General features: G+C 34.8%; 1 protein-coding gene across 1 annotated transcript; it reads right to left on the minus strand.

Annotated features, from left to right (window-relative positions):
• Nucleotides 1-3966: 3966 nt before the first annotated feature.
• On the minus strand, nt 3967-12454 carry LOC122247222 (mitochondrial intermediate peptidase). Its single transcript, XM_043006284.2, has 14 exons — nt 12009-12454; nt 11211-11339; nt 10528-10661; nt 10177-10301; nt 9744-9885; nt 9078-9266; nt 8520-8661; nt 8026-8236; nt 7611-7738; nt 7248-7375; nt 6804-7011; nt 5707-5832; nt 5257-5378; nt 3967-5077 (listed from the first exon to the last, which is right to left on the minus strand). The coding sequence occupies exons 1-14, from the start codon at nt 12204-12206 to the stop codon at nt 4903-4905; spliced, it is 2157 nt and encodes a 718-aa protein (XP_042862218.2). The 5' UTR covers nt 12207-12454; the 3' UTR covers nt 3967-4902.
• Nucleotides 12455-13784: the final 1330 nt, after the last annotated feature.

Raw genomic sequence — 13784 nt, forward strand, 5'->3', positions numbered from 1 at the left:
AATAAAAACAAAAATGGCTGTAGCTTTAAAATGAGCAACTGAAAGAGAGTGGGGAAGTCAAGGTATGTTGCGCAAAGCTGCCTCGTTCTGAAATAAAACCCATCCTGGAGACTGGGCAAGTGAATCTAACCCCTGTCCGCAATGGATTAATCGTCATTATTCTTATTCAGCTACATTAGTTGAGGGTGCAAAGCAACTATTATTTTGCTTTCTAAACATCTGAATTTATGATCTTGTGATAGATTGATTAATGATCATCTTTCAGTGTTGATAATTTAAAGAACATTAAGTGTATGAATACTTTCTATAATTGTTTTGTGGAAATAATTAGTCTATAAAAAAAGGAAGTGTCACTAATAGTCTAAAGCAATTATATATATCACTGTTTATTGTCAGAGATCCCTGTCAATTTTACAATAATCTAAACATCTCTTAAGAAATAAGACACACTTGTGTTCAGTAATTTTGAAACGGGAGACCAAACACTTCTAACTTATACTTAAAAAGAGCCAAAATTATCAGCATCTTGGTGTGATAATAGACACAGGTATAATAACTATTCCAGTCCTTCTTAATATATACAGTAACTAAATTCCGTTGATTATTAGATCAGGCTAACTTCAATTTGGCCCAGAATCAAAAGATGATCTGCATCCAGTTTAGATATTTTGGACAAGTCTTTTGAATGGCCCCTTACTATTTCATGACAATTTACATGTTTAGAGGGTGATAATATATCATTGTAAGCAGAAGTATGTAAAGAAATTAATATAAAATTATACCAAGCCCAGAACAGAGGAGATGATGACAAATATTGAAGTTGAGATTAGATAAATTCAGTAAATAAGAAGAGACTCAGATAATACTTGAATTAATGTAATACCCTGAATGGACATGACAAGAAACAGACTTTCAAAGAAGTTGGAAGTTTAAGAACAGCCTCTAAGTAAAGTATCTATTATAGAATTTCCTATAAAGAGTTGAGGGAGAGGGAGTGAGTGAGTGTGCACATATGAAGTTACCATATACCCTTAAGTTTTTTGTTTGAGTGTGAGAATACAAAGTTACAAAAGTAAGAAGGGATGTCCACATGGATTATGATTCTTTTAGTATACAAGGGTGTGATATAGTTAGATACCTACTCTTATTGCCTTGTATTGTTCCTCTCCCAGCAGAAGAAAGTATTGATATCTAAGTATAGTTATAGGGAAAAAGTATCCTTAATAGCATAATTCAATGTTTATCAGCTTAATTTTGTTACTGTATTGGCAGGAGTTATGGTTTAAGTGGGTAGTTATACACTGACTTTTGTTTTTTCAATTGCTTGTGTTTTGAGAATGAAATAGTGCATTATAGATATATAAAGATACCTAAACTTACTTTCTCTGGTAATGCAGGATAAAGTCAAAATGCAGTTTATGATAGTGGATGTGTATGATAAGAATAACAGATAAGAATGAGATCAGGAATATGATAATAAATGCAAATATGGTTAGTACAGATTACAACCATTATTTGAGATGAAAATATTAAGAATTATGCGGATAACAGATGAAGATTATTGATAACAGTTATGAAACTAACAGATGGGAATACAGTATTAGGAACATGGTAATAAACTGACGCTGATGTGCCTTGCGAATTCTTCAGTATAGGCACAGTCATAAACGACTTAAAAAAAGGTCCTCAGTGAAACAGGTTTGAGAATCTGTGGGATGTTGTTTGTTAATGTGCCTTCTTATAACTATTGTACGAGCAAGAACTTTGTTGAATGCAAATGGAGGTATTTACAACTAAAGAAAAATGAGCTTTGGGAATCCACAGTACCTGGTGTGATTTTGCATTATGTGTATTGTCTGTCTGGAAGTGGTTTGTTATTTGGGTTTTTAGAAATGGTAAGAGATGACACTCATTCTTGAACACTTCATTCTTTTTATCATGTTTTAACGTTTTACATCTAGCATTATTTTTGTATTACATTTAACATGTACTTTATCCTATTTTTGTATTATATTTAACATGTACTTTGTCATAGATTTTTTAATCACTTATTATCATGTATATATTTTCCTCAGTTATCATTCTGTGCTACTCTTAAGTATATCTCTCACCCGATGTGCCAATATTTTCACCTGTAAATATTATTAACAGTGCAAATCGCATGTAAAACTTTGCTGGTTTTCTCTAGTATATAAAGAGCATATTTTTCTCTCTTTTGTAAATGTAGGATTTTTTTTTTTTGTCCTTATGTATTTAAATATAGAAGTTAAAAAACATAATTATTACTACTTTTAACACGTGATTGCTCTGTTTTCACAGTTTGTAGATATTAGATGTTGATGCTGCTCTGCCAAAATGCAGCTCTGAGTCTTTCAAGTTTTAAACTCTAATAGATAAATGTTGTTGTGCAATATTTCCTTCATTTATAAATACCAGAAGAATACAACTTGTTTCTTTTCCCTTGTGGATATTATTATGATGTTCTGCATCAGATGGTTTTCAAAAGAGGTTGGTATTTATAAGTAATATATTTTTGAGATGTGTGGCATATTCAGATACTATTGGATGCAATTCTGTTACATAACATAATTTTTAGATGGCTTTTTACACACCCAAGCACATACACATGGGCAAGGACAAACATATGTGCGTGGGTGTGCAAGCACACTCATACTCACACACACATACGCTCATATATACATACATAGACACATACACACATATACATACATACACACACACACACACACACACACACACACACACACACACACACACACACACACACACACACACACACACACACACACACACACACACACACACACACACACACACACACACACACACACACACACACACACACACACACACACACACACACACACACACACACACACACACACACACACAGAGGCATACAGGGAATAACAGTAACATACAACAAATCTAATTCAAGCCAAATCAACAATAATAATGATTAGCTCTTATCGCTCAATTCAAAACTCAATATCATAAATAAATAAATAAATAAATAAATAAATAAATAAATAAATATATGTATATGTATATATATATATATATATATATATATATATATATATATATATATATATATATATATATATATATATATATATATATATGTATATATATATGTATATATATATATGTATATATATATGTATATATATATGTATATATATATATATATATATGTATATATATATATGTATATACATATACATATGTATATTCATATATATATACATATATATATACATATATATATATATATATACATATATATATATATATATATATATATATACATATATATATATATATATATATATATATATATATATATATATATATATATATATATATATATATATATATATATATATACATGTATGTATGTATATATATATATATATATATATATATATATATATATATATATATATATATATATAATATATATATATATATATATATAATATATAATCTATATATGTATATGTTTTTTTTTTCTTTTCTTTATATGAGACTAAGATACACTTGATTGCTGGTGACAGTTGTAAAAAAAATAAAATAAATTACTATTTGACATATTGCATTCAGCCAATCAACACTAATCTCTCAGGAGCAATTTCCCTTTGATGGAAAAAAAGTAAAAGTAGTTGTGAACAAGATCAGTAATTATCAGTATTATCATTATAATAATAATAATAATAATAATAATGAAAACCACAATGATAATGAAAAAAAAAAAAAAAAAAAAATCAATAATAGTAATAGAAATAACAATATCGGTAACAATATTAATAATGATACTGCAAATATACTAGTGATAACAATAGCGATGATGATAATGATGATGATGAAATCACAGATAAAATCAAAGATATCACATGTATTACACAGAGTCAAAATCTGCTCTTGAATCAGTGAAAGAAAAACTTATTTTTTGAGAAATATATATTTTATATACAATATAACAAATGTACCAAATCACACTACCGGCATCAACAGTAATTGAACAGGTATATAAGCACCATTTTTAAGCGGAATATAAAATCTAGTAACACACTGTATCATTTAATTCATTTTTCATCTATATATATATGTCTGCATCCTTGAACACCGTATTTCATGTTGATTAGGTAGATGAGATAATTTTTACAAATATTACCTTATAAGAAAAGAAAACACAATAGAATTACCGATGAAATTGCAAATACTCCCCCGTCCAAAAGGAAAACAAAAGCATTGTTACCAGTGAAATGATTTGTATTTTTACCAGGTTTGAAAATGAATTCAGAACTTCATGGTAATATTGTAAACCAAAATGGTGCTGTCTGAGTAGCTTCACATGCATATCATCCCTGAGAAAAAATAATCAAGATAATTAACATTTCCATGAAAAAAAAACAAACAAAAAAAACATGCCTATTCCCACACAGATGTACAGGAAAGACTGTTACAATAAGAGTACATCTGAGATAGTGACAAGGTAGTACAGGAGTATCTGCGGTTTTGAGTATACATCTTAAAATTGCATGAATGCCTTAAATAAAATTCTCAAACTGATTTCTTTTTGTCATAAAGAAATCAGCACCTAACTGAGTAAAAGATATGTCACATCAACACCACTTTATTGCTTTGTTATTTCTTTTTGCACATACTGACAGAGTTCTATAATCTCTCAATGGTGTCTTCATTTTCTTCAAGAAAGTTGTATAAAAGCTAGACTTCAGACCCTTTTCGAAGGAAGGCAGTGTTCGGATATTTCGCTCTCTTTCATGGTATCTCGGTATTTACAGTATGGCAATATTCAAATACTTTAGAACTCATTCACAACATCTCAGTCTTCAGCAAAACTCCAATGAGCCTGTCCTATTTTGCCGCAGTTGTGTCCACCCTCTCTTTCTTAGATTCCAAGTCTGTCTTGAGTGCCTCTACCATGCTCTCTGCCGTCACCTCTCGGCCCAGGAACTCTCCCACCATTGCACGTGGGGGCTTTCCTCCCCCGTGAGCCAGTACTTCCTGGCGATATTTCTCGCCCATTTCCCTGTGGAGTGAGGAAGAAATAGGTATTGTGGTCAGATTATGCTTATCACTTACATGAGAAAGGAAAGACAAATATGACTTTCACATAAACCACATATAAAGCACACACACACACACACACACACACACACACACACACACACACACACACACACACACCTAATACCAAGTCAAACTCACCTGCTGAATGGATTGTCCACAAAATACTTTTGCCAGATCCAGGAGGCCACAGCACGGGACACCAGGTAAGCATAATATTTTGCTCCGTATCCAACAAGGTGACCAAACCTCAGTTGCCAGGCCTGAATTAGAAAAAATATATATATATTGTTTGTAAGTTTTAACCCATTAGCAGCAGATGGCATGATTTGCTGCCAAGGCAGAGTCGGTCATAGACGCGGATGGCACCATGCCAGACAATGTAAACCTGCCATCCTACTGCATAGACCTTTTTTTAATACCGCGATCAATGGGTTAAGAGTGAAAACATGCTCCAAAAATACTTAAAACTGAATAAAAATCTTCCTTCAAAATGGAAAAATTTAATACCCAGGATACAAGTAAACAAATTCCAATCTTTATTCCATACAAGGCAAGATAAACAAAGAACTAAAGATAAAGTAAACTTACAGTATTGGGGACGTATGGAAGCCCATAATACTCATTCTGCACTTTCTCTAGTATCTGTGTTGTGGTTGTGGTTGAATCCCACCGTTCGTCGCTGTGGTAGCGCTGGTCTAACATGGAATAGAAGGTCTGTTATGGGGGAAAGAAGTGTGGTTATTAAAATAAAGTGGGAATAAAATAGTCTCTTATTATCTTGATATAGCATGAATTGAGTTAATAGCCCTTATTCTTTGGTTGCAGAATGGAGTAGGAAAAATAAATGCATATACAGAAAGAAAAAAGAAAAAGAAAAAGAAAAAAGAAAAAGAAAAACAAAAAGAAAGAAAGAAAAAAGTTGACTGCAAAAGGGATTAAAATATATGCATTTACTTTTCTTTTTACAGCACATCCAATAAATATTTACATTTTATGTTATGGAAGATACTGATAAAGTTGTGGGTAAAGATCAATAAAATGTCCAATAAAAATGTCAAGTAGAACTAATCAGAGTATGTGATATAGCTGGATCTCACCATAAATATGAATATAAAATGGGTAAATAATGTATATGTAATGGGAAAAATAATTCTGTATGCATTAATGGATAACGTAAGAAACAACACCAACAAAAATTGGTTAAATCTACTCACTAGTGTTCAATACATGTTCAATGAGTGGAATGATTAAAAAAAAATTTAAAGAATAATGATATTGATAATATGCTTTTACATATCTGATGAAGGGCAGGATTGCTGAAATATAGGTGATTCTTATGAATTTTACTAAATAGTCCACACTTTGTGAAAAGCAAATGTGTACTCATCATAACCTTGTCTTTTGTGAATAAATTATAATTTCAAGATGAATAACTCAATTCCACAGGGCACTTCATACCCAAATTTTAAAGTAATAAAAGAAATGTGAAAACTCCACTGAAATCTACTTTGTATTCTGTGCCGGCCACATCAAAGGTGACAGGAAACTATCACAGAGCCACTTGACCATAAATATAACACAACAACATCTAACATCATGACAAGGATAATGCAAAGTATATCACACCCAAGATCCCTTGCCATAATCACACAATCAAAGTCCAACACAGGACAACAACAAAATACCTGCAGCTGCATTTCTGAAGCGGCGAAGACGGACTTTGACCCCACCAGTTTCTCGAGTAGGATCTCAGGGATGGGCTCTCCTGTCTTGTAATGGCGGGCATAAGTGCGGAGGACTCTGGGGTCCATGGCGAAGAACTCCATGAGGATCGAGGGAACTTCTGCAAAGTCTGTGCTGCAACGCGTCCCAGTCACATGCTGGTACTGTGTTCTGTGGAATGGGAATATTAAAGTGATGATAAAAATAAGGTAGTGATACTATATAATAATAATAATATAGAATAATATAGAATAAATTTCCTGAAAGAGGAATATGTCAATAAAAAATCATACTGATATGCTAAAAATCATAAAAACAACAAGTCTATAACAACACAAACAGACACAGACACAGACAGACAGACAGACAGACAGACACATGCACGCACACAGCCCTATCCTCCTGACCTTGCTAGCATGGAGTGCAACGCATGACCCATCTCGTGGAAGAGGTTCTCCACCATGCCAGGTGTGAGCAGAGAGGGCGTGGACCAGGTGGGGGCTGGGAGGTTCAGGTGCAGAACCACAATGGGGTCCTGCAATGATAAGATTCACTATAGAGTAATAACTACCATATGATTTTGTAAGGAAGATCAAATAACTATAATGAGTACAATGATGATAATATCAATAACAATAAACAACAGCAATAATAATAATAATTATACTGTAACATAAAAAAAAACATCTACCAATAATGCAACTAATACCAAAACAGTCCAAAAATCAGGCAACTATCACCATCAATATAGAAAGTCAAGGCACACGTACTTGGTACGATCCATCGGGCAGCAGCTTTCCACCCCTAATGGTGAAGTGGCAGTCCTGGTGGGCCTTGCCGATTCGCTCGTAGAAGTCACAGTAGATGTAGCCTAAGATGCCCTCTGTCTCGTGCATCACTGCGGGAGAGAGACGAAGGGAGTGTTAGGTTTGGGTGGAGGAATACGTAATCAATAAATATGTTTAAAAAATGACATCAAAATGAAATCATTCTATAATTAAAATATATTTTGCAAACACAAATTAAATATCTGTACAATTGTTAGTATAATTAATCTTTATTATAGTCTGTGCATACATATCTATATCTCTCTATATCTCTCTAAAAACACACACACACACACACACACACACACACACACACACACACACACACACACACATACATACACACATAGCTACCCACCAGCAAGCTTATAAACATCGGTGGTCCACAGCTCCCCAGGCGAGGGCTCCTGCACTTTGAGCGAGATGTTATACAGATTATGAAGCAGGCTGCTTAGCCCGTCCATGACTGCCCCAAGAGAGAAGTAAGGTGCGAGATCACCTCCGCTGACGGAGAATTTACTCTGCCTCGCCTGGCCGGTGAAGTAGGGCACGTCCCAGGGAGCTAGGTCCTGGAAAAGCATGTTGTAGTTTTAGTCTTACTAGCATTTCTTTTCCTTTAAAGTGCTTTTCTTGCTTAATGACTTTTCCATGAAGGTGTTGTTGAAATAATTGTTGTTGTAATAATCAAAATGAATCTGCTTGATTAAAATTAAAAAAACAAACTACAATGTAAACTGCAATTCTGTGTCATTGCAAGATTTCTATGTTGTATCTCTTAGCTTTCTCAAAAAAATTGCCCATTAAAATCCTAATTCTTAAAAGTTACAAGTAAAAACAATAACAACAACTAACCCTCGAGTATCTGTACTGTTCTTTCTTCATCCTTTCCATCACCCTGAAGTCCTCTTTGGCTAATGGCCGCACTTCCTTTGACACCAATTTCAAAAAATTCAGCACAAGGTCAGGAGACTCAGCTAAGCTACTGTTGACAGCTCTGTAAGACAAAATATGCATAAACATGAGACAGTACATATGATATAATTGAGAGACGGTGATATGCAGAATCCTGTGAAACTGAAAAAAAGGGGGAAAAACCCTTCACATCTCAATTAAATGTCAACTTAACTTTAAGAAAATTCACTCTTAATAATAAACTTAAATTGATAAATGATGAACACATATAAAAAATTAACAAAGCTAAAAATAAATTTACAAATTAGGTTGTTGGAAAAACTGGCCTAAATGAAAAATTAAAGTCCTAACTAGCATACATTACAAAGATGTATGAAAAAGCTGCAATCAAACTATTTATTACACTCCACTGCAATAACTACACATCAAATTCCTATCAATCTCACTCTCCTCAGAACAAGGTCCTGCCGATCTCACTATCTGGAACACAATACCGACCTGTGAGCATACGACTTGAAGCCGCAGATAGTGGCCATCTCGTGCCGTCTTCCAAGCAGCTCGGTGAGAAGGAACTCCTGATGCTGGTCAGGGTGCAGGAAGATCTTGTAAGCGGCCTCCCTCGTGATCTCCATGTGGGCGTCTGCATACAGACCTGTTACAACAATGTTGTCTCCATCTATGGCGAAGCTATTGAGGAAATGGGTGAGAATATTAGTATGTCATCAAAAAATATAATCATTATAACAAGAATGTTATTATCAACATCATTTGAGTGTTGAGAACAGAGCATCCATATATGCCTTAATGAATACAAAAAAGAAAAAAACAGGCCAGGTAGAACATACTAAATATGTTCATAGAAGTGAGACAACAGTTTCAAAGCAAAGCAAGAAAGAAAACATTTCCTGGAAAAAGAATCTGCATTCATAGAATGACATTTACCATTGTGTAATAGGAACAAAGAATTAATACTGCTGACGAACAATGAATGTAAATGCAAGAATAAAATCTAATCACTTATACCTTCCCCCAAATTGCATTCCAAAAATAACTCAATATTCCTCTGCAAAAAATATATGATCTTATAACAGCCCACAAAAAGAATCTTCAAATCCTTTCACCTTTAGTCCACAGCAACTAATACCACAACTTCCAAGAACTTACTGCTGTCTGATGGCCTCTGGCAGCTTCTTCTTGGGAATAGCTCTGGACTGGAGGGAGCCGTTCATGAAGTGCTGGCCGAGGGTGAGGATTGCCTCGTTCAGGGCCACCACGCGGCACCGCTTGGCCTCGTCCAAATGGATACCTGGGAGGGGGCAGATAGGGGAATGTAGTTTGGAATGAGCTCAGTTAGTGTGTATGTGTGTATATATGTATGTGTATGTGTGTGTGTACAGGCATGCATACTTGTGTGTGTTTATGTGTTGTGTCTCAGTATGTGTGCATCTGTGTGTACGTGTGTACATGCACCGCATACATAAATAAGTATCTAAATTAAAAAAAAATTGAACCTAAATTAAAATACAAAGATACATATAAAGCCAATCAATAGCAAATATCAATTTACCAGAAGCTAGAGAAAATAAAGATAGCCAACCTGACTGCTCAAAGTCGAAGAGGAATAGCTTGGCCACGTGCTTATCGACATCCGTGGTAGGTAGAATATCGCCATTCTTCACAACCTTCTTGAGACTATCATATAACTGTCGGTGAGTATTTAACCTGGATCAGATAAGAAAGAAATATGTTTTAGTGATGGGTAAAGAATTATCTAATTTATGATAATTACAACTGGTGCCATCATCTTGCAAATTTCCAGAAGACAGAAGTGAAAAGAAATACATGCTCATTTCAGTATCATTGCATACTAAAGCTGTAGCAATTAAAGAAAATAAAAACTTCTTATAACATCAAATATTTGAAAAAGAATAATCTGTCCTGAGCTTACTGCTCAACAAGTCCTCCTATGGCGATGCTTGCGTCCTCTGCAGCATGAGAGTAGCGTGCCTGAGGGTGAGCCATGCGGATAAACTCGGCCAAGTCGGCAACACGACAGAGAGCATCTGAAAGGTGATCAAAGACCTGGAATAGCAAGAGAAAAATTAATGAATAGTATTATAATAATCAAAATGCTTGAGGCATTTGCTTAATCAGTGTATAATGGAACAAAATAGTAACATTGACCTTATTCAACATCTTGTTAGTAACGATGAATATCATGATTTTGTGAATTCATCTAACACTTTGACATAAGATGAACAACATAGGTTATGGTCAAGAAAATTCTCAAGCATAAATGACACACTTGTTTCCTCATGGCCCCTTATATACAGCACAGATACACAACATCACACAACATGTTTAAATAAATTACATACAAACACTTGCCCTGATTACCTGGTTTCCCACTCTATTGCACACATCCTCAACCCTATGATGATGGTGTGTCACACCCATGTGACACGGCTAAATGCCTGATGATCACACAGATGTAGCCTACTCCCCTTGCACATAGTCAATGCAAAACTACCTTGCTGTTACAGTCTATTTGTATTGACATCAGTATTGTCATTTCACATCTTTCTAGAATTACTAATATCACTATGCTGATGTGGATATCAACTTCCCTACCTCCACCATTTTGCGCGATCTTTCAGGAGAGCAGCACTCGGCCACCAGGGACTCCGCCTCACGTACTGCATTTTCCTTGAGTAAATAGAAGCCTTCAGGTTCATTTAGCTCTGGCAGACCGAACAAGCCCTGAAAAAATGAATAAAAAAAGTAAGCAGAATAAAATCATAAAAAAAATAATGATTAAACATCAATATAATTAGTAACAGCAAATTCAATGAGACAAATAACCAGAAGAGTAAGAAACTTTCTCCAGAAAATGACTTAATCTGACCAATAGCTTGGATGATTATCCTTTCTCTACACAGTATGTTTAATGCATCAGTGGGTGTCATTTGAGTCCCTTTGAAAGCCTATTTGGTTTCAATTGTATCTCTAATCTAGTGCCAAAAAAGTTGGTAAATTTGGATAAAGATGCAACCAACCCTCTTGGCATGACACAATATTTTTCTGGTAGTTTTTGTTGTGCTTTGTACAGTTTTGCTACTCATTTCCATGGGAAACCTTTCGCGGAAGAAAAGGATTTTATGGTGTTACGTCATAATTAAAGGTACGTCATGCCATAAGGTTTGTTTTTTTCGCTATGGGTGGTTGTGTCTTTATCCAATAATACCAAAAAGTTACTCAAAAAGTACAGTTGATAACACTATCAAATAGTAATCTATCACACTACACCAGCATCCAGCAACTAAACACACTCTTGCTACCTATAACACCCAAGCCCCATACCTCAACCCCGTCCCTAAAACCACCCAAAAAAGCCCTTAAAAACCCCCAATGGCTTCCTTCTTCCCTCACCGTCGTGCCTTTCGTGAAGTGGAGACTCAAAAGCTTATTCGGCTTCGCGTTGAAAGCCGAGGCCAAGGGGGACCAAGTGTTCACTAATCTCGATGTTATTCCTGTTCTTCCTACGTTTTCTCTCCTCTTGCGAGTCCATCTGAGGGAAGAACAGCCTAATCTGCTCAGAACGGACTCGGATCGTCTGAGAATTTGCATAATTATTGAGGTTTTAAGAGGTTATAGTTGGTATTATTGGGAAGTCATTGGGTTTTTCTTCTTCTTCTTCTCCTTCTCCTTCTTGTTATTTTCGATTGAAGGGTTCAGGCGTTGGTAGAAAAGACTATATATATGTCTGATACTTTTTAGTGATGATATCGAGTGATTACAACTACTACTTTTACGGCTTTTCCTTCAGACGACAAAATACTCCAAGGATTTTAAATCCGGGTTGTGCCACGTACTTTAAGTTAACATATTTCTATATTCATTATTTAAAGTACAATAAAATGATGTAATAGCATCTCAGTGTGTATTTAAAACATAATATAGAACATAAAAGTTGAAAAGTACTATTGTATTATAAATATATACTACATAAATTTCAAAGATATATAATGCGTAAATACATGCTTTCTGCAACTACGAGCGTATATATATATATATATATATATATATATATATATATATATATATATATATATATATATATATATATATATGCATATATATATATATATATATATATATATATATATATATATATTTATATATATATACATATACATATTAGGGAATTCTACAGTGTGAGAGAAAGTAGTTTCTGTAATACTGAAACTAAACAACATATATAACCTAAAAATTATCCAAGTATACGCTCCTACCGGCAGTCATAGTAATGAGGAGATAGAGAGTTTCTATGATGTGCAAGCAGCTACCGATAGAGCAAAAACGAAATTAACATCATAATCACCAATAGGCGCGACATTGTACAAGACGTAACCGTTATCAATAAAGTAAATGTCGGTAGCGACCATAGACTGGTCAGAAGTAAAGAAAGGAACGGAATAAGCTCATATAGAAGCCTCTCGTTAATCTAACTAACATTAAGAATAGGACGACGGAATGCAGTATTAACATCCGAAACAGATACTCAGCTCTCGAAGAAGATATTGACATAGACCAAAATGAACGACCAATTCAGTGAGATATAAAAGGAAGCTGCACTTGAAATAGGGGGTAAAGACGAAAAAGAAAAGTTCAGTAAGCTTTTGGTAGAGACAAAAAAAAAAAAACTTATGAAACAGCGTAGGGACATGGAAATAACATCAATCAAAGACAAGATAGAATCAGTAGAGCTGACTAAGACGATAAACAAGAAGATGAAATAGATGAAGCTCTGCTTGCAGGCACCAGCCTTAAGGCAACAAAGGGGAGGCTCGGAATAGGAAAAAAAAACAACAAATGTATGCAGTAAAGAAACCCAATAGAGAGGTGACATACAATAAACATTAAATTATCAAAGTAATAGAAGACTTCTATATATATGTTGGGGCTGTGGCGAGAAAGGGCACAGACGCAGTCGGTGTCCAAGGGAGCGGAGAATGCGTCCCCTCAACCGGCTGGATTCTGCTGCCTTCCAGCAGTGCTGCAAGGCCTGTGGCACGTCTGGTCATCACCTGAGTGCCTTCCCCAAGGCTAAGGAAAACTCGAACAGGCTGGAGAAGGGGCCCAAACCCAGCCGTCCTCTGTTCCGGGGCTCCGACTTGTGTAAGCTGCCGTCGAACAACCAGCACG

Source organism: Penaeus japonicus, unplaced genomic scaffold (assembly GCF_977035675.1).
Source record: "Penaeus japonicus unplaced genomic scaffold, GWHDUDI00000001_assembly GWHDUDI00000003, whole genome shotgun sequence".
NCBI classification, from domain to species: domain Eukaryota; kingdom Metazoa; phylum Arthropoda; class Malacostraca; order Decapoda; family Penaeidae; genus Penaeus; species Penaeus japonicus.

Coding starts and splice junctions, on each gene's coding strand:
- LOC122247222 (XM_043006284.2), bottom strand. CDS start 12,206: ATGCAAATTCTCAGACGATCCGAGTCCGTTCTGAGCAGATTAGGCTGT. Junction 9,267..9,743: donor CCAGAGGCCATCAGACAGCA/GTAAGTTCTTGG, acceptor TTTCCTCAATAG/CTTCGCCATAGATGGAGACA. Junction 7,739..8,025: donor CGATGTTTATAAGCTTGCTG/GTGGGTAGCTAT, acceptor TCTCTCCCGCAG/TGATGCACGAGACAGAGGGC.